At 56.7% G+C, this 27,968-nt stretch overlaps 1 protein-coding gene across 7 annotated transcripts; it reads left to right on the top strand.

Moving 5' to 3' along the window:
• Window positions 1-62: 62 nt before the first annotated feature.
• On the top strand, window positions 63-27,968 carry FOXN1 (forkhead box N1). Of its 7 annotated transcripts, none has more exons than XM_045837023.1 (9): window positions 63-225; window positions 13,839-13,975; window positions 14,381-14,836; window positions 17,202-17,312; window positions 19,083-19,213; window positions 20,529-20,625; window positions 24,054-24,261; window positions 24,442-24,933; window positions 26,483-27,968. In XM_045837023.1, the coding sequence occupies exons 2-9, from the start codon at window positions 13,853-13,855 to the stop codon at window positions 26,800-26,802; spliced, it is 1,938 nt and encodes a 645-aa protein (XP_045692979.1). In that variant the 5' UTR covers window positions 63-225; window positions 13,839-13,852; the 3' UTR covers window positions 26,803-27,968. The 7 variants fall into 7 exon arrangements, with proteins under 7 accessions (XP_045692979.1, XP_045692980.1, XP_045692981.1 ...); XM_045837024.1 differs by having other exon boundaries at window positions 13,824-13,975; XM_045837025.1 differs by lacking the exon at window positions 63-225 and adding an exon at window positions 333-384 and having other exon boundaries at window positions 13,824-13,975.

Raw genomic sequence — 27,968 nt, 5'->3', positions numbered from 1 at the left:
AGGAGCAAACTAGCTTCTTAGTCACCTTGCTCTTCTCCCCGTTTTGGCAGCAGCCCCTCAGGGCAAGGGGAAGCTGATATCATAATTATTGGCTCACCCAGCAGCTGCCTCCCCTCACCTGATGTCAGCACAGACCCAGGACGGCCGAGCTGACGGACTGACAGACGGACTGAGCTCTTGGCCCCCCAGACTCGGGCCCCCACGCCGACCTGCTTCATTGAGCAAGTAAGAGGAGACCCGGCCCAAGTCAGCCGTGGAGGCCAGCAGGGCCGGGCCAGGGCATGGGGTGGGAGGGGTTGCTTTTTTAACGGGCTGGGAAGTGACTAAGAGCACTGGGGTCCTCCCCATCTTCTCACTGCAGCTCAAGGGCGACTCAGGAAGTGGGTGAGTGCCTGGAGGCCAGAGAGGACCCTCTCCTCCATGCTCAACCTGTTTCAGGTTGTCTAACTTTAATCCTTCTTGCTGTAGCGAGGCTTTTCATTCTGGTGTCTGTTGGATTTTGTGTGTGCCTCTGGGTGTTGAGAGGGAGTACTTAGCCACTCTGTGCTCGAAGAAAATGAGGACTCAGAAGCACTAGGACTGGAAAACTTGAGCTGAAAGACAGGGAGGCAGATTCCCAACATAGTGGTTTTTCCAGGTAGAGAGGGGAGAGCTCAGCTCTGGAGGCTGGCGGTGCCAAAGGAGTGTTTTAACCAATGAATCACTCAACACCTCAGGGCAGCCCGGGCTAGGGTCTAGATGCCTGGGGTCTTGGCGGAAGTTCTGACTTGTAGGAAGGAGGTGGTGCACCTAGTGGAGAAGCAGACAGGTGGCAAACAGGTGCTGTGGCCAGTACCTGTTGCTGAGCTCAAGGCAGAATCCCCCAGAAACTTAGGACCATCTCTGTCCCTCAGGAACCCTGAAGCCAAGAGGCCTAGTGAGCAGACCCAGACCATACAGGGGGCTCTCGGACCCTTGAAGCCTAGACTTGGGGTCTGGGGAGTGAAAGCCCTTAGGGAACTGGCTGGAGCAGCAGGAAGCCCCCTCTGGCTTCCAAGGCTCCTCCCAACCCCCTCCCTGATCAGGTAAGGTCTGGCATTCCCCGTGGAGTCCCCCAGGCCCTCCCTAAATGTCCAAAGAGCACGTTAAATTAAGAATAGACTCTACCAAGTGGGTGTGATTGCCTCTTCTCTCTGCACCTACAGGTGTGGGGGATACGCTCATATGTGCTTTGTGGCCAGAGACAGCTGGTCGGAGGGAAAGGACCCGGGTGGAGAGGGCACATTCTCTTGAGAAATCATCTCACCCACCCTCCTGCCTCTAGGTGGGTCATTTTCCACACTGCACGAGGCAGCCCCCTCATCGCCTTCCTAATCCCGAGAAGGAAACTCGATCCGTTCCCTCAAGGCCATGAAGTCCTTCCTGGAATCTCAGGTCTCCAGTACTGCAGGGCCCAGCTCTGCCTGCCTTCATAGCCTTCTCTGTTCCCCACCGAGAAAAGCCAGCTCCTCTGGGCTGACTGGGGAAGGGAGACAGGGAGGGGACCGTCACTCTCCAGTCTAGTCCCTATCATGCCTGGCTCAGCCCTTTCGCCACCTCGGCCATTCCCTGACCCCCAGGATGCGGGCAGTAGAAGGGCACACCCCGCCCCACGGTTGGAAGGCAGCACCTCCTGTCCTGGCTCCTGTCTCGCAGTGGGCCAGGCTGGGCCTGAGCTGTGCTCGGGATCCTCAGAGGCAGGGGTGCCACGGGGAGAGGCACATGTCCTCCCGGCTCCCGCCCAGCCCCGCCCGTCCTGCCTCTGCCGAGCTCAGCTCCGGGCTCCAGGGCCTGCCGAGGCACGCTGCCCCCCCAGGCCCGGCGCCTCACTCACCTCCCAGGGCCGGGAACCTGTTCTCCCAGGAATGCCAGGGAGTTCTCAGAGGGTTTTATTTCCCAGGGGCTCAGAGAGTCCCAGAATCCTGTTGATTCTGCTCCTGGGAAGGCAAGAGAAAAATTAGGGGGGGTTGGGATCCCTCCCTGTTCCCCATCTTTGTCTCATTCACACACTGACCCCACATGGCCCCCAACCAACAGCTTTCATCATTCATGTGAGAAGGGAGAAAGCCTGATGCAGTTAAAGACAAAGGGAAAGCCCACTAGTAATACACGCCTTCTGGGGAGCTGCGTGTATCCTCTCCTTTAGCCCCCACGGAGAGTCCCTCTGCCCTCTAAGAAGGCAATGCAGCACCACTTCCCGTGGGTTGTCCATCCTTGGAAGCCAGGAGGTCCCTCTTGATGTCTAACCCCCCTCCTTCCAGCTTGAGTTCCATGGATCAGAAGAACCCCCACTGCCTGCACAGGGCTCAACCACATAGCCAGAGACAGTTACCAAGTCACAGTGAAATTTCCTGGGAGTCTGTGTACAAGAAGGGACAGAAAAAAGGCCCATGCCCAATGACCCTCTATTAGTTTCTCCGTCTCCACACTCTAATGAGGAGGGGGCTCTGGGGAGCCACTCTGCCTGCCTCCCCTTTTTCCCCCATAATAGAGGGAGTCAGGGGACAGAGGTCCTGCAGGCATGCCCTCCTCTCTTTCCTTCGGGGTCACAGCCCACCGTCCCTGGGGAAGCCTGCAGGTGGGCGTCCAACAATCTGAGACTGGCTTCTGCAGCAGGAGAGGTTGGCATCAGTCTTCAGAAAGGTGTTTCAGCATCTTAAAGTGAGTTTGGCTGGACTGTGTGACCACAGGAGGTGGTTTCCTGAGCAGAGAAGCAACCATTGATCTGGGTGGGTGTGGTGGGGCTGGCACCGTGCCCAGGGGCAGGGGAACGACAAGGGGACCTCCAGGAGAGTGCATCTCAGAAGCATCAGGCAAAGGCCCCTGAATAATTTTAGTCTTTCCAATTGATCCATTCTTCCCTTCGTCCCACCCCTTGTCCCTTCCTCCATCTCTCTGCCCATCCCCAGACTCAACCCCATCTGAGTCTCCCTTCGCTACCCGACCCTATCCCCGTTCCCATCTCCTACCCCAGCCCCACCCTCTTCCTATCCAACTCCTCCTGCCCAGTTTCACCTCCATCTCTACAACCCCATCCCTCGCTTCTCTTTCCACCTTACCTCCTCAGCCCTGCCTCCATCTTCATCCCTAACACCATACTCCAGTCCCACACCATCCCCACCTGCTCAGGATGGATCTTTCCATACATCAGAGATCCCCCTTGGGGTCCAACGCCCTTCACCAGTGCCCCCACCAGGTCCTGGTCTGTCCTCCACATTCTTCCAGTGCTCAGGACAAGCCCAGAAGAGCCAGGCCACTAGACAAAATGGATGGGATGGGATCATCCCCGGAGAAGCCCTCAGCTTCCTGATCCTGTCTGGACCTCATAGGTCGGATGCTGGACAAACAATTAGGATGAATTTGGGTACAACCAGACAAGTTGAGGTCTGATGTCCAGATGGATCTCTCTACCCTGCAGGTGGGTGGCAGGTAGCAGGGGAAATGGAGAGACAAGCTCAAGAGGGCCCCAAAGGCGGCAGTGGCAACCTTTCTCAGGAGACTAGGAGTGCAATTGATCTAATTTGCATGAGCAGTCCCAAGGCAGGGAAGGGAGATGGACAGAAGCTGAAGCAAGGAGGCCTGCCGGGTTGTTTGAGAATGACTGCCACCGCGAGCATCCCCGGGTCTCTACCCCGCCTCTGGCTCTTGCTTAGTCAGCTCAGATTAATGGGGCTGGGGAGAGAATTAGCTGAATCGTGATCTCTCAGGGAACCCGATGAGAGAACCAGCTGTGAGTCACAGAGAAAAGGGAACCCATGCGCTCACAACTTCTCTGGAATCTGCAGGGTGTAGGCACCCCTCAAGACCCCCATGGATGTCACAGAGAGCCCACTGGGAGGCCTGAACGAACCCTCCACCTCAGGCTCCTAAGAGGATGTGTGGTCTGTCGGCTTCCAGCCCCGCTCCCCTACCCGGAAACTCCTGCTTCTGATGAACTGCAGCTGTCCTGGGCACCAACACACACACACACACACACACACACACACAAACACACACACACAGACTGGGGCGTGTCTATGAAACCGGATCACCGAGAGACAGTTGGAGATCCCACCTGCACTAGTAAATTCCACAACCACGTCCTAGACTGTACCCGCTCATCAGCCTTGGAAGGCATAGGATATGCACATGGACACACACGCACACTCCCCACTGTGATCAGAAAGCCCGATTACCAGACTCTGTACTTAGCACAGAAGTGTTCACTGCCAGAGGTGTTCCCAGCCCCTCGCTGGGGAGGAGGGGGGCTCACATTGGGCCTTGCAGAGCATGTGGCTTTGGAGAGGGGGCTCAGCCTGTTTGGGGTTTTCTATGAGCATGTCCAATCTGCCAGAGGTGGAAAGGGATTTGGAGTAGAAGTTCTCTGGGATGACAATGCCAAGTCCAAGAGGCTCTGAGGGCAGCTAAGAGAGAGAGGTGGGGTCTGGAGCCCAGGAGCTAGACGGGCTCAGGGAAATACCCCCGGAACCTGCCACTTTACCTCCTTCTCCTCACGTGGGCACGAAAATGATCAAGGGCTCAGGGCCGGCTTCACCCAGCCCAGGTGCCTGGAGGAAGGGCCCGTGTGCAGGTGCCGAATAGCAGAGAACAGTCCCTTCTGCTGGTGGGTCCTCAGTTTCCCCATCTGTCAGGTAGAGAGGGGCTTGGGTGGGAGGCCCTTCCAGCACTCTTCTCACTCCAGTGCTTGTAAGTCCAGGCAGTTAACGTACTGCCTGCCTCGTTTGTGTGCTAACTCGGCTCAGAGGGTGTGTGGGGAGGGCCCGGTCGGTACTTGTTTGTTTTGTGCTAGATCTCTATTATTAGTGGTGATGGCAGAATTAATATCCTTAAAAATAGAAGAGTAATAATGAGCAGTCCTTCTGATAATGATATGTATCGAGTGTCAGAGGTCTGTGGCCCAGGGAATGGCAGGGTCCTGTGCCATCCCATGCCCCCACCAAGGCAGCCGAGAGGGGCCCAGGGGCTGGATGTGAGCATTCTTGGCCACACCCATGGGGAGCACCCTGGGAAGGGCAAACGGTTGAAGGGGAAAAGATCTGGGCCTCCATTCCTCTCCTGCGGTCCCGTGGGCCTGGGACCCCAAGGGAGGAGGCAGGAGCACCAGACAAGATGGTGTTGCTTTATCTTCCTCAGAGCATTTTTGACATTCTGGTTTTTACTGAGTGCCCAGGTCAGCCAGGTGAGGTATGTAGGGTGAAGGTGAGGATCCCATGATGTAAAGGAGGAAACGAGGTGCATTCCTGTGGCTGTCCCACACTGATGGCAGAGCTGGGAGAGGATGTTTCCAGAGGTCTTGGTCAGAAGGACTCCCTGTGAGGGCCACCGGGGTGCAGGGGAGGCTTCTGAGATGATACATGCCAAGCTAGGGTATGAGGTGAAACAAGGTTCTGTCAGCCCTATTGGTCTCACAGTTCAAATCCTCAGCTGCCAATCACCACCACAGCCAATCAGTTCTGCAGCCAGTTGCCAGAGCAGCCGACAGGAAGTTGAGGGTGGGACCACCAGGCTTAGCCCTGAGTGACTTCTTATGGAGGAGAGACTTCTAGACCACAGGACAGCCCAGCTACTGGGTACTCAGAGTCAAGGGACTTCCTCCCATTCCCCATCCACCACCCCGCTTCAGCAGGTGTGGCTCAAGCAGGGTGATGGAATTCTTGTTTTCAAGAAGGATGAAGACAACATTGCATAATATGTGAAAAATCCCCTTGTTCATTCAGTCACTCCCCATCTCACCATCCATTCTTTGGTCCTTTTCAAAGTTGGGCAGATTAAGGGTTAGAAAAAACTTTTCTCTCCAGAAATCAGTGTGTGAGGCCTCAGACCTGCGTTATGCACACTGCGCCCTGGGAGGTTTGAGCAGGAAGAAGTCCCCACTCCCCAGGAGCGGGGTTCTTCAGTCAGGCCCCCATGGTTCTAGGACACTTCAGCCACCTGCATGTCCCTTGCCAGGCCTGTATTCGCCATCAGATTCAGTCATGACTTTAAAAATCCCTGGGGAAGGTGGGAGGGTTGGGGGCATCTTCTCCTTAAGTTGCCCATCTAAGTGCTTCGTGTTCTTGGAATTGAGAAGTTTACTTCCCCCTCCCCTGCTTGCCTTGGAAGGCGAGTGCACCTTGCTTCTGGGAGCAAGATCTGAACGTGGGCTCACAGCCACAGAGCTGGACTCCAGAGTAGGCAGGAGGGGGGAGAAGGCAGACCTCGGATGACACCCAGGAGCAACAGATCCCTGGGGCTGGAGGTGTTTAGGTGGGAGATCTCTGAGAAGAAGCGTCTAAGAAGTAGGGGGAACCTAGTAGAGCCAATCTCTCGGACAAGGTGGCCGTAACAGAGGAGAGAAGGGGTCCTGGTAAGGTGTCTCAGAATAGGGTGGATGGGAGCATTGAGGGTTGACATTTCCTTGTTTCCTTGAAACCAAGTATCCCTTCCTTCCCATCTACCAAGTAAGCATCCACAAGCGGGTCAAGGACTCCCATCGATCTGGCATTTGTTCACCCTTCTGTCTGTCCCTCTGTCCATGTGTCCACCCTTCCATCTAGTCATTCATCCATCCATCAGTCTGTCCATCCATTGATCTGCCAATTCCATTTATCCATCCTCCCGATTCGTTCACTCACCAATCCATCCATCCATCTAACACCCATCTACCATCGTCCAGCCACCCAGAGAGGTCAGGCCCCAGCTGGTCTCCCCAGTGGTGCTGGGTAGAGCCTGTGGTCCTGTGGCATTTATGGGGCATGTGACCTGCCTGCCTGGCCTGGGGAAGCAGCCCCGCCCCAGCCCTCAGGCAGGGGGCTGGTCCAGGCATGTGGGAGTATTTATACCTCCATGGAGGCTCCTGGGGTGTTGCTGGCCTGATGACTCCCTGAAGCCGTGATGGTGGCCATGGCCCAGAGCCCACTGTGAGTGCTGGGATTCGGCCCCATGGGTCCCGAGGCTGGGTGGCAGGGGCTGGGGACTGGCTGGAGAGGCGGAAATCTGCCCGGACAGGGTCAGGGATGGTGGAAAGGAAGGGGTGCTGGGCAAAGAAGAGTGGGAGGGCAGGAAACTGTTGGAGCCAGGCATCTGCAGCAAGACGGGGACCCACCCTGCAGGAGGGATGAGGCCCTTGCCATTTACTAACCTCTGGAGGGTCCCATAGTGAATGGCAGGAAGGATGAGGCAAAAGGACTAAGATTAGAAGGGAGAGTAAGGTTAGATATCGGGAAGAACTTCCAAGTCAACCCCAGGCACAGAAGGTGGCACCGGTGATTTTTCAGGAGGGGTGTACTGAGGACACTCCAGGACTGGCCTGCTTCCAGAGGCAGGGGGATGCCTGGCATGGCTCTGGAAAGGCCCTGGTCTGGGGGATGGGAGTGACTCGGCTGCAGGTGTCAGTGGCTCAGATTTAAGCGAAGCATCACATAGAGGACAAAGCTATTCATCTTTTGCCCTTCTCTTCTTCACCCTTGTCTGTCTGTCTGTCTGTCTGTCTGTCTGTAACTGCTTCTCAAAGCACTGTCATCAGATCTCAAGGCAGGGGCAGCTGACCCATTTCCTAAAACCCAGGCAGGGTCAAGAGCCATAAGGGCCAGAATTTTGGCCTCAGAAACCCCAATCTTGGTGAGAGGAGAGGAGCTAGAAACACTCTCCTTCTTGGTACCCTCAGATTCCCAGTATCCTGGGGTGCCCAAGCCTCAGGAGAGGGCCTTCAGGCCCTTCCCTGCCCCCCCCCAAGGTAATTACCAAACTGCTCCAGGGGACCCCTCCCAGCAGCCAGGCAGGCAGAGCGGAGCCCCGGGTGGGGCCACAGGCAGCACTGCACACGGGCCCCACCCCTCGTAAAACATGCTGCCGCAGCCAGCAACAGAAACCATTAAGGCGGAACTGCACTGTCTCCACCTCACTCATAAAGGGCAGGTAGGAGGCACCCCAGGTAGGATGCCTAGGTGGGAAGGAGTGTGGAGAGCCCCATGAGGGCTCTCAGTGTCCCCTGTGACTCAACTGCTCACAGGGGATACAGGAGCAGACCCTTCCAAGGGCACCTCCCCCCTTGCCCCCCCACCTGCCACTCCGGCTTCCAGGTGTGAGCAAGAAAGCTGAGGTGTTCCTGAGGCGAGGCCATGTGGCGTAGTGGTTAAGCACACTGGCTTTGATGCTTGTGTCTGATCCTGGGGAGCATAATTTACTAGCTGAGTGAACTTGGGCAAGTCTCGGTAACCTCTCTGTACCTCAGAGTTCTCATCTATAAAATGAGGATGCTAATACAGCACCTGCCTTCTGGGGTATAATAACCTGCCCAGCTGATCCTGGTCCCCTTGAGGATTTCCTCAGGGAGGCCCCTCCTGAAGGCAGAGCTGGGTGAGGGCCCAGCTGACAGCTCTGGGGACGGCAGACGCCTCCACCGGACCAGCGTCAGCATCTTTACATGCAACTAATTCCAGTGCCTCATTGTACTCATATGCGACCTGAGTACAGAAAGGGAAAGTAGCTTGTCCAAGGTCACACAGCCAGCAAACCAGGTGTCCCCGGGCCCCCACCCCTAAATGGTTCTTTTGGCCTGGGTCCTGACATGCTGGGGAAATGGTCTTCAAGAGGCAGGAAGACATGCCAGGTGGAGGGGGCACAGGTCCGGCTGTCTGTGAGACAGGCACAGAGCAGGGGTTCCAGAAGGATCGCTGTTGACCCTGATGCCATGCTTCGGGGGCATTTCTCGCCTATCATGCTCCTTACTCAGGTTAGAGGGCCATTTCTTTCTTCCCCCTGGCTCCAGCGAAGATCAAGTCTGCTTCTCCCAGCACGTCCCCTGCCTTCCCACTCCCCAGGGCCCATGGAAGAAGTTCAGAGAGCAGAGGGTGGACAGAACACCCAGACACTGAAATGGCACGCAGCTAAAGTTTTTGCCAGGGTTGTACCCATGAAGTGTGTGTTTGGGGATGTGGTTGGGGCTCTTGAGGCCTGAGAACCACATCAGTAGATGTGGTTTTCCGTTTTAGCTTTGTGGCCCTGGGCCTGCCACTTCTCGCTGGGCCTCAGTTCTCTTCCCTGAAAAATGGGGGTAATGACCTTACTTGGTGTGCTGATAAAGGTTCACCAACCAGCTCTCAAAAAAAGGGGCTCCAATTTATCATTTGTAGTATTTACTAATACCTGTAGGAAACAACCCCCACCAAGGCCAGTTTGGACTGATTTCACTGAACGGGGATCTGGAAAGAGATGGACACAGTTGGCTCTCGCAAGCCCAGAGCTGCTGCCTCCAACACACCACTGCCTGCTCCCCTGTGGGGCAAAGGGCAGGTGAAGTGAGATGAGAGATACAAAGTGCTTTGCACACCACAGAGGGCTTTACAGATGTGCAGTTGCAATGACAATCATCCTTGCAGTCAAAGGGACCCCAGGGCACACAGAGAGCCCTGGCCTAGCTCCACCCCAGAAAGCGGGAGGAGGTTGTGGGTTGTGGGTGCCCACACTCATTGTCGTGCAGGGGAGCTCCCGGGATCTGAGCAAGGAGGAGAGCTGACTGGACCTCCTGCTTTCATCTGCTGGTATTTGCAAACCCACATGGGCCTGGATGCAGATGCCATCCCCGGGACACAGGGGCCATCAGAGGACCTCCTGAGGGACCCAAAGCAACGGTCACTCCCTCCTTACTCTAATCCCCGTGAGTTTCTCAAAGATTTATTTGTTTACTTTTTAAAAAAGATTTTATTTATTTATTTTTTAGAGAGGGAAGGGAGGGAGATGGAGAGAGAGAGAGAAACATCAATGTGCGGTTGCTGGGGGTCATGGCCTGCAACCCAGGCATGTATCCTGACTGGGAATCGAACCTGTGACACTTTGGTTCACAGCCCGCACTCAATCCACTGAGCTACGCCAGGCAGGGTAGAGTATTTGTTTACTTTTAGAGAGGGGGGAAGGGTGGGAGAAAAAGAGGGAAATAAACATCAATGTGCAAGAGATACATCGAACAGTTGCCTCTCTTATGTCCCCAGCTGGGGACCTGGCCCACAACCCAGGCATGTGTCCTGACTGGGAATTGAACCAGCGACCTTTCAATTGGCAGGCCAGTGCTCAATCCACTGAGCCACACCAGCCAGGGCCCCCCGCCCCCATGAGTTTCTACAGCCATTCCACTGCAGGGAAATGGCTGAAATGATCTCTGAGATCAGAGAATGAAGAGGAGAGAAGTTTAGTCATTGCAAAAGGGGTAGGAGGATGTCAGAGAGATGGAGGTCAGGGGGCAGGAAGAGGTATTTCCTCTACTCTTCCTACCCCCACACCTAGAGCTCGTGCTTTAAATTAACTCTGCCCTACTGTTAATTATTAATAATAGCTATCATTTATTGAACACATACTACACATTAAGCTATTTACAAGCAATATTTCATCTAATCCTCCAGAGAGGTACATATTATTAGCCCTATTTTACAAATGAGGAAACTGAGGCCTAGGCAAGGAAGTCAAGAAACTTGTCCCCCAAAGTCCCACAGTTACTGGGGTTCAAGTCCAGTCCTGACTCTAGAGTTTCTGAACTAGATCGTCCAACTTCAGGAGCTCCACCGGCCACTCTGGGTTGGGGTCAGGAGCTAAGGCAGCCTCATCCCTCTCCCCACAGCGAGCCCCTCCCTATGAGGGACAGCACTCCCTGTATCCACCAATCAGAGCCCCTCAGCTCACCCCTGAGGCAGGAGGGTGCTTTGGAATGCAGTTGGTGGAGGACCCCCTCTTTCTGGGACTACGTGATCTTAGGCCAGTCACTTAACCTCTTCTCTCAGCCTTCTTTCCTCATTTGCAAAATAGAGCTCTGGCTGAGGCCACCAAGGGGGTGCTGTGGTCCCCGAATCAGGAGTCATTATTATAACACCTTCCCAGAGGAAACCCTGCACAGAGGGACTTCTGCATCCTCAATGCAAAGCAAGAGAGGGACCTCTCAACTCTGCATGGCCTCCCTGCTCTAACCCTGCCCCAGGGGCTTGGAGGAGGTGGGGTGGGGGTTTGGCCAAGCCAGGGTATGAAAGTCAAGACTGCGAACTGCAGCTTTCAGTTCAGGCGTCTGACATGCAGGAACTCAGCTGGGGCTACAGGCAATGTCCTAGGACAGAGGGACTGACACAGGGATGGGGGTTAGACAGATGCTACAGGGGTTCTTCCAGGAAGGCCGGACCCCCGGCAGGAGGTGCAGCCCAACCTGGGCTCAGAGAGGCCTCCTCAGGTTCATGTCTCAGAGGAGCGGAGCTGGGGCCTGAGCCCCCAAAGGCCGGGTTGAGCGAAGGCCAGGCAGACAGGGCAGAACTAGCAAAGGGCAGCTGCCACCTCGGCACGGGGCCATTAGCCAGTCCTCCCAGGCCCGTGAGGCCTGAAGCAGCGAGGCCATCAGGGAACTGGAGTCTGGGGTCAGAGACCACAGCCACGTTGGGCCAATGAAGCCAGGTGTGCCACGTGTGTCCTTAAGCATTTTCTACGTGCAGGGCACCTTATACACACACTCTCTCTTAATCTTCTTGACAACCTTTGGGGTGGGTGCCTAGTCCCCATTGGACAGAGGCGCAAAGAAAGATACAGAGAATTGCACAGTTCGTCCAGAGTCGCCAAGCCAGGAGGTGACACAGCTGGGATTCAGACTCAAGTCAGCTGAAATCCTAATCCCTCACTCTTAACCACACTTGATTCGGCCTCTGGAGAGGGGCCGACCACCGCCCCCTCTCCAGGCTACAAAGCCTGACACCTGTGGGAGGAAGAGTCTTCCCACCCCCAACCTCGCCTCTGGAAACTCTGGGCCATGGCCAGGTGTGACAGGCGGGCCCCAGCTGTCCAGGAGCTGTCCAGGGAGCGGGGCCAGACCAGGCGGTCATGCGGAGCCAGAGATGGGCTGCCCTGCACCTTGGGCCCCATGCCTGCTCCATCTCGGTGTCCAGTTACGGCCAGCTCGGCGCTTCCCCGGTCACGCCACATTTAGCATTGCCGAGTGAGCGGGCGCCTGGACATGGAGAAGGGGCGGTGGAGACTCTTGAAGGGGCGGGAGAGCCTCCCACCAGGCCCCCCGCCCCTGGACCCTAGCTGTCAGCCCCCTCCACCACTGATCCCCTGAGGGACTTTGGGCAAATGCCTTGTTGCTATTAACCCCCTGTCAAACAAAGGAGATACGTAGTTTACTGGGCAAAGATGTGCTAACCCCAGGCTGGGCACCACGGGGTCACCAAGGTCATCCCTCCTTCCCAGAGCTCCTAGGAGAGCACGGCTGGGGAAATTCGCAGTTATCCTTCTCTGCCTGAGTGGGTCTTAGATAGGAGGCATAAGTGTGAACCTCACACTTTTCTTGTTGCCTGCCCCTCCTCAGCTTATCCCACCCGCACTGTGACTCTCACCAAATGAAGAAATTGTAAGACCAGTGCAGCCTGCAGAGTCAGACAGATTTGGGTTCGAATCCTGACTCTATCAAAGACCAGCTCTATAATCTGGGCAAGTCACATAACACCCCCTGGGCCTCAGTTTCCTCACCTGAAAAGTGGGATTAATAATGTACTTCCCTCTCAGATGTTCTAATAAAACAATGAGAAAAATCCTCCAAATCATTTACACAGTGGCCAGCCTAGATCGGGCATTCAGTAAACAGTAGCCTTTGTCAGAGATCATGTAGGTAAAGAGGAGTGAATTTGAGAGAAACTGCCCTTTGCACGTGGTGGAAAAGGAAGAGATCTGAGTATGATAATGATACTAAGAGCCATATAATAAGGATATTAATAATGACAGCTGGTGTTTACTGAGCACTGCCTGTGTGCTAGGCACGGGGCTACTCTGTGTGCACGATTTTCTCTGGTACAGCATGCCCCTGGGGCGGGGTGGGGGGGGGCGCGGGGCGCCTAGCTCTCTCCCCAGTGTGGGGATGATGCTGCTGAGGCTCAGGGAGCTTCACTGGCGCAGCCGGCAAGAAAAGGCCGAGGACAGCTTTGAGCTGAGTCCTCAACCACACAGCTGTGCTGGGGATAGTGTACTGCACCATTCTAGAAGGTCTGAACAGAAAGAGCCCTCAGATATCATGTAGTCTAGCCCCTCATTTTTCAGATGATGAAACTGCAGCTCAGAAAGGGCAGTTGCCTGCACAAAGTTTGGAGGGCATAGGAGAAAACAGCGCACGCCAGGCACACCGCAGTGTGCCAGTGGCGGCTCCCCCTGTGCCATACCGGGTTCCCAAGGCCACCAGCAGTCAGGTCCCCTCAAGTCCCCAGTTCTACACTGGTCATGCCAGCCGGGCCAAGGTGCCCCAGGGTGGCACCACAGGCCTGGCCTCTGCTGAGGGCTGGTCACCTGCAGTATGAGGGTCACTCTCACCCCAGGCCTGGGCCTGGCCCACTTCCTTCCTTCTTCAGCTCCCCTTCCTCTCAGGACCACCCACTTGCTCAACCACTGCGCAGGGACTGCTTGCCTCAGTTGCCTAGCCCAGTCCTTCGTTGCAGAGACTGGAGACAGAGCACAAGGAGCCAGAGGCAGGGTCTTGCTGGGAACTGCCAGTTCACTGCTCTGCAGCTACAGAGTCTAGGGCAACAAGCCCTCCCTCCCCAGCAAGCATGGGGGGTCCTAACGGGTTCATCGTGTTCTCTCCCCACCAGTCTTCTCTCTCTGTGCATCTTTCTTGTTCTGTCTCTCAGGTTGTTTATCTGCTTACCTCTGCTTCTGATATTTCTCTCTGTCTGTCTGTCTGTCTGTCTGTCTGTCTTTCTCATCAAGATGGCTGGCTGGAGTCAGGGTGCCAGCCCAGGGATGGGGCGGGAGTGGAGGTGGTGGACTCGGGATTGGTCACCCCTGGATGCTGGTTCTCATTCTCATCGCAGCCGGCTTTCTTCGAGGCCAGGACTGGGTGATGGTGTCGCTGCTTCCGCCACAGTCTGACGTCACACTGCCGGGCCCCACCAGACTGGAGGGTGAGCCCCAAGGGGACCTCATGCAGGCCCCGGGCCTCCCAGGCTCTCCTGCCCCACAGAGCGTAAGTACCTGGCACTGAGGCCTGGGCCAAGGCCAGGGCCCACGGGCTGCACGGGAAACAGGTGAACAGTCATCCCCACCCTCCAGGGGCCTCCCTGGGGTCTGTCCTGTCCCTTTCGCCAGCAAACAAGTGCCCAGTGACTCAGAGATCCAGAAGTATTCAGATATGCTTACACCTTCAGTCTGGGGCTTTCCCAGGGCAAGGACATATGTCCACTACTGGGCATACCTCAATTTAAGAGCAGTCTACACTCATCAGATTGGGGTTTCCAAGGGCAGGCTAGGTCTCCTTCGTCATTTGGGGGCTCCCCAGAGCTCAGCCCCAGCCCCTTTACCCTAGCACAGAGTAGCATCCTTGTCCAGCCTCCACCCACAGGTCTCTCTTCCTTCTCTGTCCACCCCAAAGCATGCCGGCTTCAGCTGCTCGTCATTTGTGCCCGACGGCCCTCCGGAGAGGGCGCCCTCACTGCCCCCCCACAGCCCCAGCATCGCATCACCGGGCCCCGAGCAAGTCCAGTGCCCAGCCGGCCCAGGCCCAGGCCCTTTCCGGCTCTCCCCCTCAGACAAGTACCCCAGCTTCAGCTTTGAAGAGAGTCCAGCCAGCAGCCCCGGGCGCTTCCTCAAGGGGAGCCACGTGCCTTTCCACCCATACAAGCGGCATTTCCAGGAGGACATCTTCCCTGAGGCCCAGACTGCCCTGGGCCTCGATGGACACTCCTTCAAGACCCCGGGGGTGCTGGAAGCCTACGAAGAGATCCCTGTGGATGTGGGGGAGGCCGAGGCCTTCCTGCCTAGCTTCTCGGCAGAGGCTTGGTGCAATGGGCTCCCCTACTCCAGCCAGGAGCACAGCACCCAGGTCCTGGTAAGTACCACTGGTCGGTGGGCATCCCTCACCATGCTTTGGGCCAGCTCCTAGCAGCCCAGTTGAGTCCTCTGAGATCAAACTCCCCTCCTTCCCTTTCCAGACTTTTCTGCCCAGGTTCAGTATGTATCAGGGAAGGAGCAAGCTCGGAGACTTGAGGTCTATTGGCTTCATTCTGGGCCCCCAGGTCAGCTAGGGAGGGGATGCTGGCCTGGTCCGGCAAGGAGCGGACAAGACGGGGTAGGCAGGTCAGGCTAAGGAAGCTGGCAACTTCCCAGTGGCTCCTGAGTCAGGATTCCAGTGTGTAACTTGTGTTTATTTAAATGTCAAGAATCCCCAGCCAGCCCTATACGCCCATATGCAAATGTGAGAAAACACATTCCAGAGGCCAAGAGAAAGGATGTAGGGAGGAGCCACAGAACACAAGATTCCCCTCTGAGCATCCGCAGGCAGAGTTGAGAGAGGGCTCAGGTCTTCTCAAAGGACCTTCCTGTACCCATCCTTTGCCCAAGTGAGGCCTGGGTATATTCATAAAAATATCTTGCCACTTTGGGAGGTCAGCATGTCCTTCTACCACCACATCCACAAGCTGTGTGACCTTTGGCAAGTCACTTAAGCTCTCTGAGCCTCACTCAAAAAGCATGTGTAACAGTGTCTACTTCATAGGCTTGTTGCTTTGGCAAGAGGAAAGCTGAAAGGAGCTTTGCTCCCTGCTCCCCAGCTTTGGAGGTCCCCGAGGTGGAAGGCCCTGAGTGGGCCCAGCCCGAACTATGCCTGCTAGAGGCCCACCAGCCCTCCTCACCTCTTGCTTTCAGTAGGCTCCCATGCACCGCCCCTAGCCACGCCCAACAGAGGCCTCTTTCCAGGCTTGGAAGATAGAGACAGGGGTTGGGCACCTACCAGGTGTGACCAAGGCAGGACCTTGTTCCGGTTCTGGTTCTGATGGCTCCTCCTCAGGCTATTGAACATGACGGCAGTTCACAGTGAGGGCGCCATCCTATCAGATGCCTCCCCCCAGTGTCCACTCAGTGCCAGCCCCTGGTCACTCTGCCAGGTGATAGCTTTCAAGCACCCTGTTGAATTCTCATGACAAACCTCTGAACAGTTTCCACTGTCTCCATTTTGCTGATGGGTACACTGAGGCTCCATAGAGGCCAAGTGGCTTAGCCCTTAGCCTGTAAGAGGTGAGGCTGAGACTTGAGCCCAAGCCCTTACCCGCTGCACAGTGGAGAAAAGCTCGGGCCCAGAGCTCCACAGCTAGCTGCTCAACTCTCCAGCTGACCTGAGCACCTCACTTCTCCTTCATGGGCTCAGCCCCATCATCTGCCAAATGAGGGGGTTAGACACGGTGCTCTTGGCCCTTCCAGGCCTGAGATTCTATGATTATGTCTATCTGTGCATCAGCAACCCCAGGGCACACCCAGGAAGAGCTCACAGCTGATTTGACCCTCTGGGCCCAGATGCTGGTTCCCAAGTACCTTTATAACCCCAGGAAGAGTGGTCCACCTCCTCCAGGCTTTGTTCACCTTCCAGCCCAGCTGCGCCCACCTCTCCTGGCCCTACTCAGGATAGAACTCTGTGCTAGGCCCTGAGGGCTACTCTGTGTGGGGCTCACAACTCATGGGAAGCAGGAGTCTGACCACCACCACTGGCAGGAGCTACAGGCTCCCTGAGCCAGTTCGAGAGAGTGCCTTGGCTCGTGTAGACCAGCGATGATGGGGCAGACTCCCTGGAGCAAGGAGCAAAGGTTGGCGGCGGGGAACAGCAGAGAGAAGACTCACCAGCCCCCTCCAGGGAGCCTGCTAGAGCTTCCTTGGCCTTTGCAAAAGAGGAAGTGGCAGGGCCTGGGGGACCCTACTGGACCAACCCGTCTGGCCAGCTCCCGTGCTCCCCTTACCACAGCTCTGCAGTGGGAATTCTGGAACTGTGGCCTTTTCTGTGGTGTTCTTTGTGGACCTATTCTGAGAGGCTGGGGGCTCTGAACCAGCAAGAAGTTTCCGGGCTCAGTTTGGTGAGTTGGGCCAGGCAATGCACCCATGTGCCATTCCAGGGAGATCCCTGGCCTTACCCCAGCCTCCGTGAAACTACTGACGAGCCTCCCGAACTTCTCCAGATGGCCCAGCCTCGGTCTCACACCTGCAGTGAGGTGTGAAGGAGGGAGCACTGTTGGTTCCAGCCCCAGCTCCACCACTGACTTGCTGAATACCCTCGGGAAAATTCCTGCCCTTCTCTGTTCTCTGTTCACCAGGAGCAAGCTTTGAGGGAGGCAGAATAAGGGTTGTTTCTTTGGAAAGTTTAAGATGCAAAAGAAGAAGGAAGAAAAACAAGGCCTAGCCCAGTCATCTCTGCTTTTTTCTTCCATCAGGGGTCAGAAGTCAAGGTCAAGCCCCCAGCTCTGGAGAGTGTTCCTGGCCTGTACTGTTTCCAGCCCCCCTTGCAGCACATGTACTGCCCCTCCCAACCTCCCTTCCACCAGGTGGGTCTGGGGCAAGCGGGCACACTTCCCCAGTGTCTCGGGATGTTATGAGGGTGTGTATGCACCTGGGTGGGCAGGTGAGGGCAGCAGGGCCCCAACCCTTAGGCTGGGCCAATTGGGGTAGGGGACAGCAGTTGATGGGAAAGAAAGCAATTGCCCTTCTGTAGGGTTAGGCGGGGCTTTTCTGAGACCCAAGCAGGACCTGAAAGGTCTCAGAAAAGAGAATGGGGCTGAGATGGGGGCAGGGCCCAGGCGTGAGCCAAAAGGGAGGGTGGAGAGAACCAGACAAAGCCAAGGCAGAGAGGAAAGGAGTGTGTGGGGTGACACAACGGCTGGACAGGGCTGAACACCATGGGCTGCCATCTGGGCCAGCCACTGTCTTGCTTTGTGTCCTCACACTTCCTTTTAACCTGGACAGGGTGGTACCAGGCGTAGGGTTAGGGGAGCTTCCCACCTGGAGGATCCCAGTCCCCATCGTCTTTGGCCCTTTCCTCCCTCCCCATCTCACTGCCCAGCCTCAGCTCCTCCTAGATATACCAAATAATTAGCCCACACTGGCACGGGATGGAGGTTTTTAAAAAGAGAAAGAAAGAAACGAGTCCCAGAGCAGCTAAGCAACTCCCAGGAGTTACTGGGCAAGACAGAGCAAGTGGCTGCCCAGCGCCCAGCTCCATCCACCTGCAGCCTGGCACTGAGACAGGCCCTGCCTGTGGAGCAGGTTCTACTCCCAGCCTTTGGCATTGGCCCTGATCGTGGCCCAGCCAGGGAGGCAGGCACGTGGCAGGGGGAGGTAGCCAGACGGCTTGCTCTGTGGGAATAAAGAAAGAGATGGAGGGAAGCAGAGGGGACACATGAGGGGCCATCCCATGAGGGGCCCAGCTGGAACAGCCAGAGCCATCCTGAGGCTTATGGTCGACCCAGAGTAGGGGACGTGTCCGAGGCAGCCTGGCCCATCAGGGGCTGAGCCACAGCAGGGCAAAGGGGCTACCAGAGCCCTGTCCTCGTGCAAATGTCCTTGCCATGCCCAGCCCTGCTTTGATGCCCTCTGTGTTCCGCACCCCATCCTCCAACAAGATGGCCGCACCCAGGGCTTTATGTAGTCTGCAGAGAGGGTGACTCAGGCGCTAAGTGCCTCTTGGGTGACCTGGAAAAAGCACATCAGCTTGGAGCAGATGGGGGAGTCAGAGTCCCCCTCCTCCCTCGCCCCCATAAAACACCATCCCTGGCACCACAGCCACTCCCTTTGCTGTAAAACCACCTCCCACCCCCACCTGCCCACCACCATGACCGGCCCGTTCAAAGAGCCACTGAAACTCATAAAAGGTGGCAGTGCCTAGCAAACGCCCAGACTGGACATCCCACTTCCGGCCCGGATGCTCCAGGGAGCAAGGGAGGCCTGGAGCGCCTGTGCGGAAGGCTGCGGAAGCCAGGACTACCCTTTGCACTTCTGGCCCAGCCAGGCTGCTCTCCCAACACCACGGCAACCAGGGTTCCTAGGGGGCCTGAGAGGAAAGAGCTGCAGGAAAAGAGCTTTGAGACCTCTGAGAGCCTGGATCCTAGAATGTGGATCTCCTCACAGGCACTCAGATGTGCACACCCCTGGCCGGCCCCCTCAGATAGCTCTGCCACTGGAACCCAGGACCATGAGGGGTGGAGCCTAGGACTGGGGAGAGAAGATCCTTGCCTCAGCTCCCTCTCTGGGGGAAGGGGGCCCCTCCTTGGGAAGGCTGGTTTCCATGGCAACCACTCTGCCCCCTTTGACCTCTGCAGTACTCACCAGGTGGCAGCAGCTACCCTGTTCCCTACCTGGGCTCCCCCCACTATCCGTACCAGCGGATTGCACCCCAGGCCAGCACCGATGGGCACCAGCCTCTCTTCCCCAAACCTATCTACTCCTACAGGTATGTCTCCCAGCACTACTGCGTGGAACAAAGAGGGGCGAGAGGACCCCTGGGTAAACTGAGGCATGCTATAATGGTAATGGGGGTTATAGCCAGCGGGCCTCCAGAGCATGTTGGAGAAGAGATTTTTTTTGTGGGGACAGGGGACAGATTAGATCACCTCGGACCTGTCTCCTCACCCTGGGAGCCACGCCTGGCTCAGCTTAGCAGATCTGGTACCCTGTGGTGAACCTGCTGAGTCCTAGCCTCTTGGGCCCCAGGGCCTGAGACTGAGAGTTTAGGAGGGATGCCTGTCCCATTTCCCTACTCTCCCTCCCCAGATACAGAGAGAAGCCCCACCCCAAATCTCTACTGAAAATAAGTGAGAAATGACTGCAGATGTGACTCAATTATCCAGCAGCTGCCAGATCGGGTGCACCTTCTGTGGGGCCGGGGTTGTAAGCGCCAGGCTGGCAGCGCCCAGCCTGTCTGGGAGACCTTCCATGTGAACCTTCTTTCATCCCGCCAACAGTGTCACTTGATTTCCTGTGTGCCAGGCCCCACATGGGGCCGGGTCATTAGCCAGCATCAGCTTGGGGGAAGGAGAAGGAATTCGGACATCAGCCGGGAACACAGAGCAGGGGTCTGTGGGGAGCACGAGGATGCACAGAAAGGAGCACACAGGCCTCAGAGTCCGGCAGAGCCATGTGCAAGTCCAGGCCCTGGGATTTACTAGCTGTGAAACCTCGGGCAAATTATTCCATCTCTCTGAGCCTCTGTTTATTTATTTTTTAAAAAAAAGCAATATTCAGGCCTTTAGAAGGATTAAGTGTGGGAATATACCTGGCACATTGTAGAACCTCAAGAAACCTTAATTCCCTCCCTTACCATGTAACATGTATACAGTTGGCTGAGGGATGGCTGGTAATGACAGCTTCCATTTAATGAGCGCTTCTATGTGCTAGGCATCATCCTTAATCCTCACAACTCTGAGGTAGCTATTACATTCTTCCTGTCAAAGCTGAGGAAACCGAGGCTCAGAGAGGTTTAGGCACTCGCCCAAGGTCACACAGCTAGTGAGCGCCTAAGCCAGGACTGCAACCCAGGTCTCTCAGACTCCACAGAGCCCTCATGTACCTGTAATTCCTGACTTCAGTGGACACTTTTTTGTCCCTTCTCCTTTCGACCTCAGATAGCCTCTCACCCATTAATTCTGCAGCGGGCTATTGCTCCTCAACTACTCCAGCCAGGGCAGGGCAGGGCAGGGCAGGGGGGTTGAGGGGAGTCTCCGGGCCTAGTCAGAGGTTAAAACTCTCAGGGTTTTCTCTGCCTCCAGCATCCTCATCTTCATGGCACTTAAGAACAGTAAAACTGGGAGCCTTCCTGTCAGCGAGATCTACAACTTCATGACAGAGCACTTTCCTTACTTCAAGGTGAGCCTGAGATCCACTCGCACTCCCCCCACGCCCAGGTTTTGGACGAATCAGGCCTCTCTGGAGCCAGAGGATCCAGTCAGGAGGTGGGAGAAGAGTTGGAATGAAAGCCAGGACAGGGTTTGCTTCCTTCCCCCGCCCCCACATGCTTCCCCTTGTCTCCACCTCAGAAGGACAGAGGTCCGCGTGAGGAAGAGAGAGAGCTCCAGCCGTTCGCCCAAGGTTGCACAGCAGGCTGGAGTCAGACCCTGTGATGGCGGGAGGTGGACATGTCAGTCCTGTGAGGCTTCAAGGAGCATCCACCTGCCCCAAGTGGGGAGAGAGAACTGGGGAGGAAATGAGAGACTGTCCCCACCCCTGCCCCCAGGATGCCGTAGGGCTGGAGGAATTTGGGTAGGAGCTGGCCAGCCAAGGCGACGTGGATGCTGGGACCTCAGAACCCAGTGCCTTCCAGGGAGAGATTAGGATCTGCCTCTGTGGGCGGCAGGCTCAGCTGCAGTTCTGCCAGAAAGCGGGGTGTGGGCTTCATGGTCCCTGAGTATCCCAGGGAACTGGCTGGCTCACCCAACCTTCCCATGTACAGGGTCGGGTTCCCATTATCCACAGAAGGGGCTTCCAGGAGCTCTACCAGACCCCCTCTCTAGCAGCAGGGCAGATGCCCTTCTCTCCAGATGGGCAAACCCATCAGAGAGATTGATCCGTCTGGGCAAGGCCACTCCACAGGTGGGACCCGTTCGCTGGCTCCTGCTGTTTGGCTTTCCCTTCTAACCCCAGACCCTCTAGCTCAGACCACTCCTCCTGGGATGGGGGCTGAGGCCCAGGTAACCCACAACGCAGCTCAGCTCAGCTCAGCTCCACCTGCCAGTGAGTGGTTCCCAGTCCCACATCTTTGCGGTTGTCCTGCCTGGGGATAATTTGAGGCTGACATTCAAACAAGTTTATACTTGCTGAGCTGCCATCAGAGGACAAGTGGGCAAGATGGCCAGAATGGTCTGGCCAGGAATGGGGAAGTAGGGTCATCTGCCAGAGGTTCTAGAAGGAAGAGGAGGAGGGAGGAGAGGGGTCCCTGGGATCCGAGAAGCATGAAAGCCAGTCCCCAGGGCTGCCCCTGTACGCCAGCAGGTCAGGAACCAAACTCTCCCAAACCCCTAAAGCCTCTGGAGGGTCCTCTAGGCCCTTAAGGGGCCAGGCCCAAAAGAGGGAAGCGCAGGCCCTGCCCCTCAGCTCTCAGCCTTTCCTTCCTGCTGACTCCCAACCTGGCCCGCAGCCCCTCCCTGCATCTCATCTGCCTGGCTTAATTATTTTTCTTGGGAGCTGTGTAATCCCTGTTTTATAGGGCTGGAGAGCAAAGAGGTCTGGCAGCTTTTTTTTTTTTTGTTCTGGTTGTTGTTCTTAGCAGTTGCGTCACTCCCTCACTCCTGAGTTTACGTTTGACTTCAGAGAGAAAGCATCTTTGAGGATGGCTTCACCCAGATGGGGAAGCCAGCCCTGTGGGGTGACCTAGGCAGGGCCCTTAACTATGGGACACAGTCAAAGTCTGGGCTCTGTCACTGCCTCCTTGTGTGATCTAGGGCTAGGTCCTTTCTTCTTCAGACCTCAGTTTCCCAATCTGTACAATGGTCCGGTTGAACCAGTTAGCACGTAGCTTCCTTCCCTCTCTGATGCTTCCCCTCTGACCCACCTCAGGAATGAGTTCAAAGGTCCCCTGGCCCCTCTCTCTCTCACTCCCCATTTGAAGATCCTTCTTCTGGGCAAAGACAGAGTAGACCCTGGGGTGGGCAGCACTCACGCCCGAGGTAGCTGAGGTGGACGTCCTACAGCCCCATGAGTCAGGGCTGTAGGACTGGGGACATGTCCAGCCACTGGCCATAATTGCTAGTGCTGACCATCCTTCTTCCAAACAGGAAGTGGCTGGGGTGGGAGCTGCCCTGGCATCCAAATTCAGATTTACAGGGCTATAAAGAGCCCGGTGCCCATTAACTCTGCCCATCGGGTGATACAGCCTTGACTCCTAGTAGGGACCATCATGGGAGTTGAAGGTGGCTGGCTGGCATCCCCGGCTGGCTGCTCTGGTGGCTCAAGAATTCTTCCTTGTGACCCTGGGAGCCTTGAGGGTCATCTCAACCAGCCCCCTGCCCCAGGCCAGCTGCCCTTAAGAAAGATCTGGTAGCTCTTACCAGCATCTTGCCATGGCTTGGGCATCAGGGCCCAGTTCTGCTGGGCGTGATTCAGCCTGGCTGCTCCCTGGGGCAAGTGAGCTGGGGAGGCGGGAGTGGCCGCCCCTCATTAAGCAGAAACTGTGAGCTGAAAGGGAGAGAGGCCAAGGGACAAGGGTGAAGGGGTCCCCACCCCAAAGCAGGAACTCTCTCCACAGCCACCCTGCTGGGCCCAGGACTGTCGCAGAGCCTGAAACAGAGCTGGAGGTGGAAGGACTGGGGGTGCCTGCTGGCACCCCCACCGCCGCCTCTCACCCAACTGAGTCAGCCTAATGGTTTTTACAACCCTCCCTGGGCACAATTACCGCACTGGTGGCATGACCAGGCCTCCTAATGGGTGTTTATTTTGTGAGCACGAGCACCCCCAGCCTGAGGGCTGGCCTCCCCACCAGGGCACACCCCTGGGGCACAATCGTGTGAATGAACACTCCCACCCCCATACGCATACACTTGTGGATACCCACACACCCCAGAGAGACTTTCTCACACACACGCATCTTCAGGGACACATATCGTCTCACTCAGGAATTTATAGACTCATACCCTGGAGACAAGCTCACACCAGGGAGAAGCACTTAGGGGCATGTGCCTGCTCATACACAGCCTCCCTCTCTCTCACACTCACTCGCTCACACACTACACACACACCCAAACTCAGACAAACACACCAGTTTATGCACAACAGTGCACAAAGCCAAACACCAACCTCGCCCACCTTTCTTTTCTGCCACATTCATCCCAGTGGGGGTGAGGCCAACCCAAGAGAACATTCCATAGCTTTGCCCTCAGTCCCTCTCCAAAGTTGGCACCAGAGACCTCAGAGCAGTAAGTTCTTTTTCCACAAAGAGCTCCAGGCACAGGCTCCAAGACCCATGGGGAGTGGTCCGATTCCAGGTGCAGGAGAAGCCGAGGCCTCTGTAGCGCCCACCAGCCCTTCCCTCATGAGCCGCCTTGGCCACCTTCACGGTTGGCCAGGGTTGGGGTAGGACGAAGGCAGATTTTAGGTGAAAATAACTTGCGATCAAGGTTCCTGCCAACCCCTCCCCCACCACTGAAGGGCCCGAGCCGGTCTGGGTGCCGAGGCAGACGAGCCCCAGCGTGGGGTGGGTGGCAGTTCTGTGCACCGAGTGCAGTTTTTCTGGAGCCCGGACCCACAGCCAGCTCTGGCTGCCTGATCCTGGCCTGATTTCTTGTCTCCCTCTGCCCCGGCAGACGGCGCCCGATGGCTGGAAGAATTCTGTCCGCCATAACCTCTCTCTCAACAAGTGCTTCGAGAAGGTGGAGAACAAATCAGGGAGTTCCTCTCGCAAGGGCTGCCTGTGGGCCCTCAACCCAGCCAAGATCGACAAGATGCAGGAGGAGCTGCAGAAGTGGAAGAGGAAAGACCCCATTGCTGTGCGCAAGAGCATGGCCAAGCCAGGTGAGGCTGACAGGCTGTGTGAGGCAAGGCCCAGGGTTCCCACGAGCCAAGAAGAGAGAGAGGAAAACTGAAAGAGGAGGACTGATGAGTAAGGAAAGGGCCTGAGTGCAGTTCTAAGGCTGGGGAGGGTTTGTGGGGGAGCAAAGTCTCATGGTGTCCCTTTCTCTTGGGCTTTTTCAGAAGAGCTGGACAGCCTCATTGGAGACAAGAGGGAGAAGCTGGGTACCCCGCTGCTGGGCTGCCCACCACCTGGGCTGGCGGGCTCAGGCCCTGTCCAGCCTCTGGCACCTCCCGTTGGGCTCTCCCAGCCACTACACTCAATCCACCCAGCTCCGGGTCCCATTCCTGGCAAGAACCCCCTGCAGGACCTACTTGGGGGGCATGCGCCCTCCTGCTATGGGCAGACATACTCACACCTCTCACCAGGCCTGGCCCCTCCCGGACCGCCCCAGCCATTGTTCCCTCAGCCAGATGGGCACCTAGAGCTGCGGGCCCAGCCAGGCACCCCTCAGGACTCGCCTCTGCCTGCCCACACCCCACCCAGTCACAGCACCAAGCTGCTGGCTGAGCCTTCCCCAGCCAGGACCATCCATGACACCCTGCTGCCAGACGGAGACCTTGGCACTGACCTGGATGCCATCAATCCCTCTCTCACCGACTTTGACTTCCAGGGTGAGCTGGGGGTGGGAACGGGGAGGTGGGACAAAACTGGAGATGTACACCTGGCGGTGTGGCCCATCCCCTCCAAGTCTCCAGGCTGCAGCCTGCTGGTTACCAGGATTCCATTCGACTGAAGCACAGAAGGCCAGAGCAGGCAGAGGGTGTCAAGGCAAAGAGGGGTGCCCTCACCCTCCTCCTTGTGCCCCTGAACACGTCCCCACTGACCCCATCACCAACCACGCTCAGGTCTGGATAAGCTGGAAGGGCCGTACTTGGTTGTGAGCAACCGATAGTCCTAACATTCCCAGAAGCCATTGTGTCTTCTGAGTTAATCTTTTAACACAGAAAAAGGAAAGAGATCTTCCCCCTCTAGGACCTGTCTGATTCTGAGGAAGAGTGTGAGGCTTCAGAACCAGGCAGGCCCCGGAGACATTTGCGGGTAGGAGTCCGGGGAGAAGTTCTATCCATTCTGCTCCACCTTGTCTGCTCCGTCTCTGTGTGTGGCCAGGCCCACCCGTTTCCCCCGAACTCCAGTGTCCCCCGGGCCCTCGTTTTGGCCACAGGAACTTTGGAGGACAGCTGAACCAGGCCTTCAGTGCCCTGCGCACACAGAGATGAAAACATCCGCAAGCAGGCGGAGGCAGCTGACCCTCGAAAGTTCCCAGTCTGACTGGGAGCTAGATCCTCAGCCCTCCCAGAAATGGGAAGTGGGGCTCAACAGCCTCACGTGGGTTACCATGAACATTTACTTGCCCCCCACTATCACGCAGCATGCTGGTCTCTTTACATGCGCCCCCTCACAGGGGTTTGTAGGGTAGGAGGAACTACTAAACACATTTCACAGAAGCACAGAGGTTAAGTAACTTGCTCAGGGTCACTTAGCTAGAAAGAGGAAGACTTAGGATTGGAACCCAAGCAGCAAATTTCAGTATTTCGTCCAGCCTCCTTCCACCAGACCTTGCAACCCCGACACCCAGGGCCATCGCCAGGTCCCGGCCGCCATCATACAGGTCACACGATGTAAAGAGGGCGTCGGGCAGCCACTCTGTTTTCTACTTGGAGTAAAGTGTGCTTGCTGGCTCTGCTGCTGGTCCTTACCCTGCAGTAGAGGAGGTCCAGGGAGCCAAGTGCAGCCACCTCATCGGGCCCAGAAGTGCATTGTGGGAAGATCTGTGGCCTGGGCTGCAGACCTACCTTCGCCGGGAGCCTGGGCAGCAGCCAGGGAGAAGAGTTCCTGGGGCCCCCACCCCCGGCTGACTCTGGAGTGCACAGTAGCTGCACCAACCCTTTCAATCAGCAGCTTTCAAATCCCTACCACTCCCCCCGCCACCAACCCAGAAAGAGCCACAGAGGCCGTCTGGGCTATGGCTTTTAGGCCATATACGGGAGGAGGAATCAGAGGTTAGACAACTGCCTGGGGTCACACTGCTAGTGCCAGGGTCTGTTTCCCAGCAGATGTCACCCAAATCCTGCTCTGTCTTGTGTGCAACAGTCATGGGGTGGAGGGCAGACAGGGCCCCTTGGGTGACTCCCAGTGACACCTGTTCTCTCCCCCAACTAGGAAACCTGTGGGAACAGCTGAAGGATGACAGCTTGGCCCTCGACCCCTTGGTACTGGTGACCTCATCCCCGACATCATCTGCAATGCCACCACCTCCACCACCGCCGCACTGCTTCCCCCCTGGGCCCTGTCTGGGAGAGACAGGCAGTGGGGCAGGTGACTTGGCATCGCCAGGCAGCGGAGGCCCAGGAGCACTGGGTGACCTGCACCTCACCACCCTCTACTCAGCCTTCATGGAGCTGGAGCCCACGCCCCCCACGGCCCCTGCCGGCCCCTCCGTGTACCTCAGCCCCAGCTCCAAGCCCATGGCCCTAGCGTGAGCCATGCCCAGCAGCAGCTCCAGCCTTTTCCTGGCCTGGAAGTCCCAGCTGACTGCCCACATCGGGCTCACCTTAAAGGTCAAAGAAGGAAAACTCCCAGTCCCCTACGCCTCTCAGCCAATTGTTTGTTAGCTGGCACCTGGGGGTGAAGACGACACCACCCACGATGCTGCCCCTCACACATTTCTGCTGCCTGGTGAGCCAGCTCCTCAGGCAGAGCCCCTGGAGAGCAGTGTCTGGGCATGAAGAACACACTCTCCTCCACACGCAAGGCTCCACGCAGGTGTGTGCATGCGTGTGCACACAGTTTTCTGACATACACCCACATACCTATGTCCAGAGGAATCAGAACTACACCACAGAGGCTGACTTCATTTCTGGGGCAGCTGAGAGCTGAGGGCTTCCGTTACCAAAAGCTCAGAGCCCCCATGCCAGGTCCAAGACCCCTCTGAACGCTATTTTGACCTCCACATTCCCTTCAGGCCTGGCCCCCTGCAGGCCGATCCTCCCCAGAAGTCCCTGTATTTATTCTCCCATCTTGATCCCAGCAGCCCATAGAGGAGGCAGTATGGGGCCTCTCCTCAAGTTGCCTGGAGACTCCCCAGGGGACCGCTGTGCAGCAGCACTGTCCCTGCCAGGCTCTGCCCATCCTCAGCCCACACTCTGTCTAGCCCCAGGGTGACACACAGGAGGGACCACGTCCGCCCCAGGACCAAACTGAGCCCAATTCCAACACAAAGTGTTTGGAAAAGCCCTTGCCCTTGGAAACTTGAAAGTGTCCTCTTCTCCCAGCCCTGGGTGTAGGAAGGGTCCCTCCACGTCACTACAGTCTCACTCCATCTCTATAAGAAGTTCAAGTAGTTTAGGTCCCAGCTTATTCATTACTTCCAACTGTCTTCCCTGGGCATTCAGGGAAGGGAAGCCTGGCACAGGCCGGTGGGGGAGCACCCATGTCCCCTCTCTGACTGCTTGGCAGACCCAGGATGCCCTTAGAGCTAGGGGTTGCAGCCCAGTGATCTGCCATGCCCCCACCGGAAAGCCCAACGCCCACCAAGTGGAGGCCTCAGCCTACCCTGGGCCTGGGGGCCGCCGGAGCCCCTCAGATGAGGCATAGCAGATCTTTCAGTGGCCTGCCATTGTCCCCTGTCTTGGAACAATAAAGCAAG

The sequence above is a fragment of the Phyllostomus hastatus genome, unplaced genomic scaffold (assembly GCF_019186645.2).
Source record: "Phyllostomus hastatus isolate PE091 unplaced genomic scaffold, TTU_PhHast_1.1 phas_contig_210, whole genome shotgun sequence".
NCBI classification, from domain to species: Eukaryota; Metazoa; Chordata; class Mammalia; order Chiroptera; family Phyllostomidae; genus Phyllostomus; species Phyllostomus hastatus.
Note: the sequence above shows the minus strand (reverse complement) of the source record. Positions and strands in the feature narration are given on the sequence as shown.

Coding starts and splice junctions, on each gene's coding strand:
- FOXN1 (XM_045837022.1), top strand. CDS start 9,556: ATGGGCCTGGATGCAGATGCCATCCCCGGGACACAGGGGCCATCAGAG. Junction 19,214..20,528: donor AAACCTATCTACTCCTACAG/GTATGTCTCCCA, acceptor CTCTGCCTCCAG/CATCCTCATCTTCATGGCAC. Junction 20,626..24,053: donor AGCACTTTCCTTACTTCAAG/GTGAGCCTGAGA, acceptor CTGCCCCGGCAG/ACGGCGCCCGATGGCTGGAA.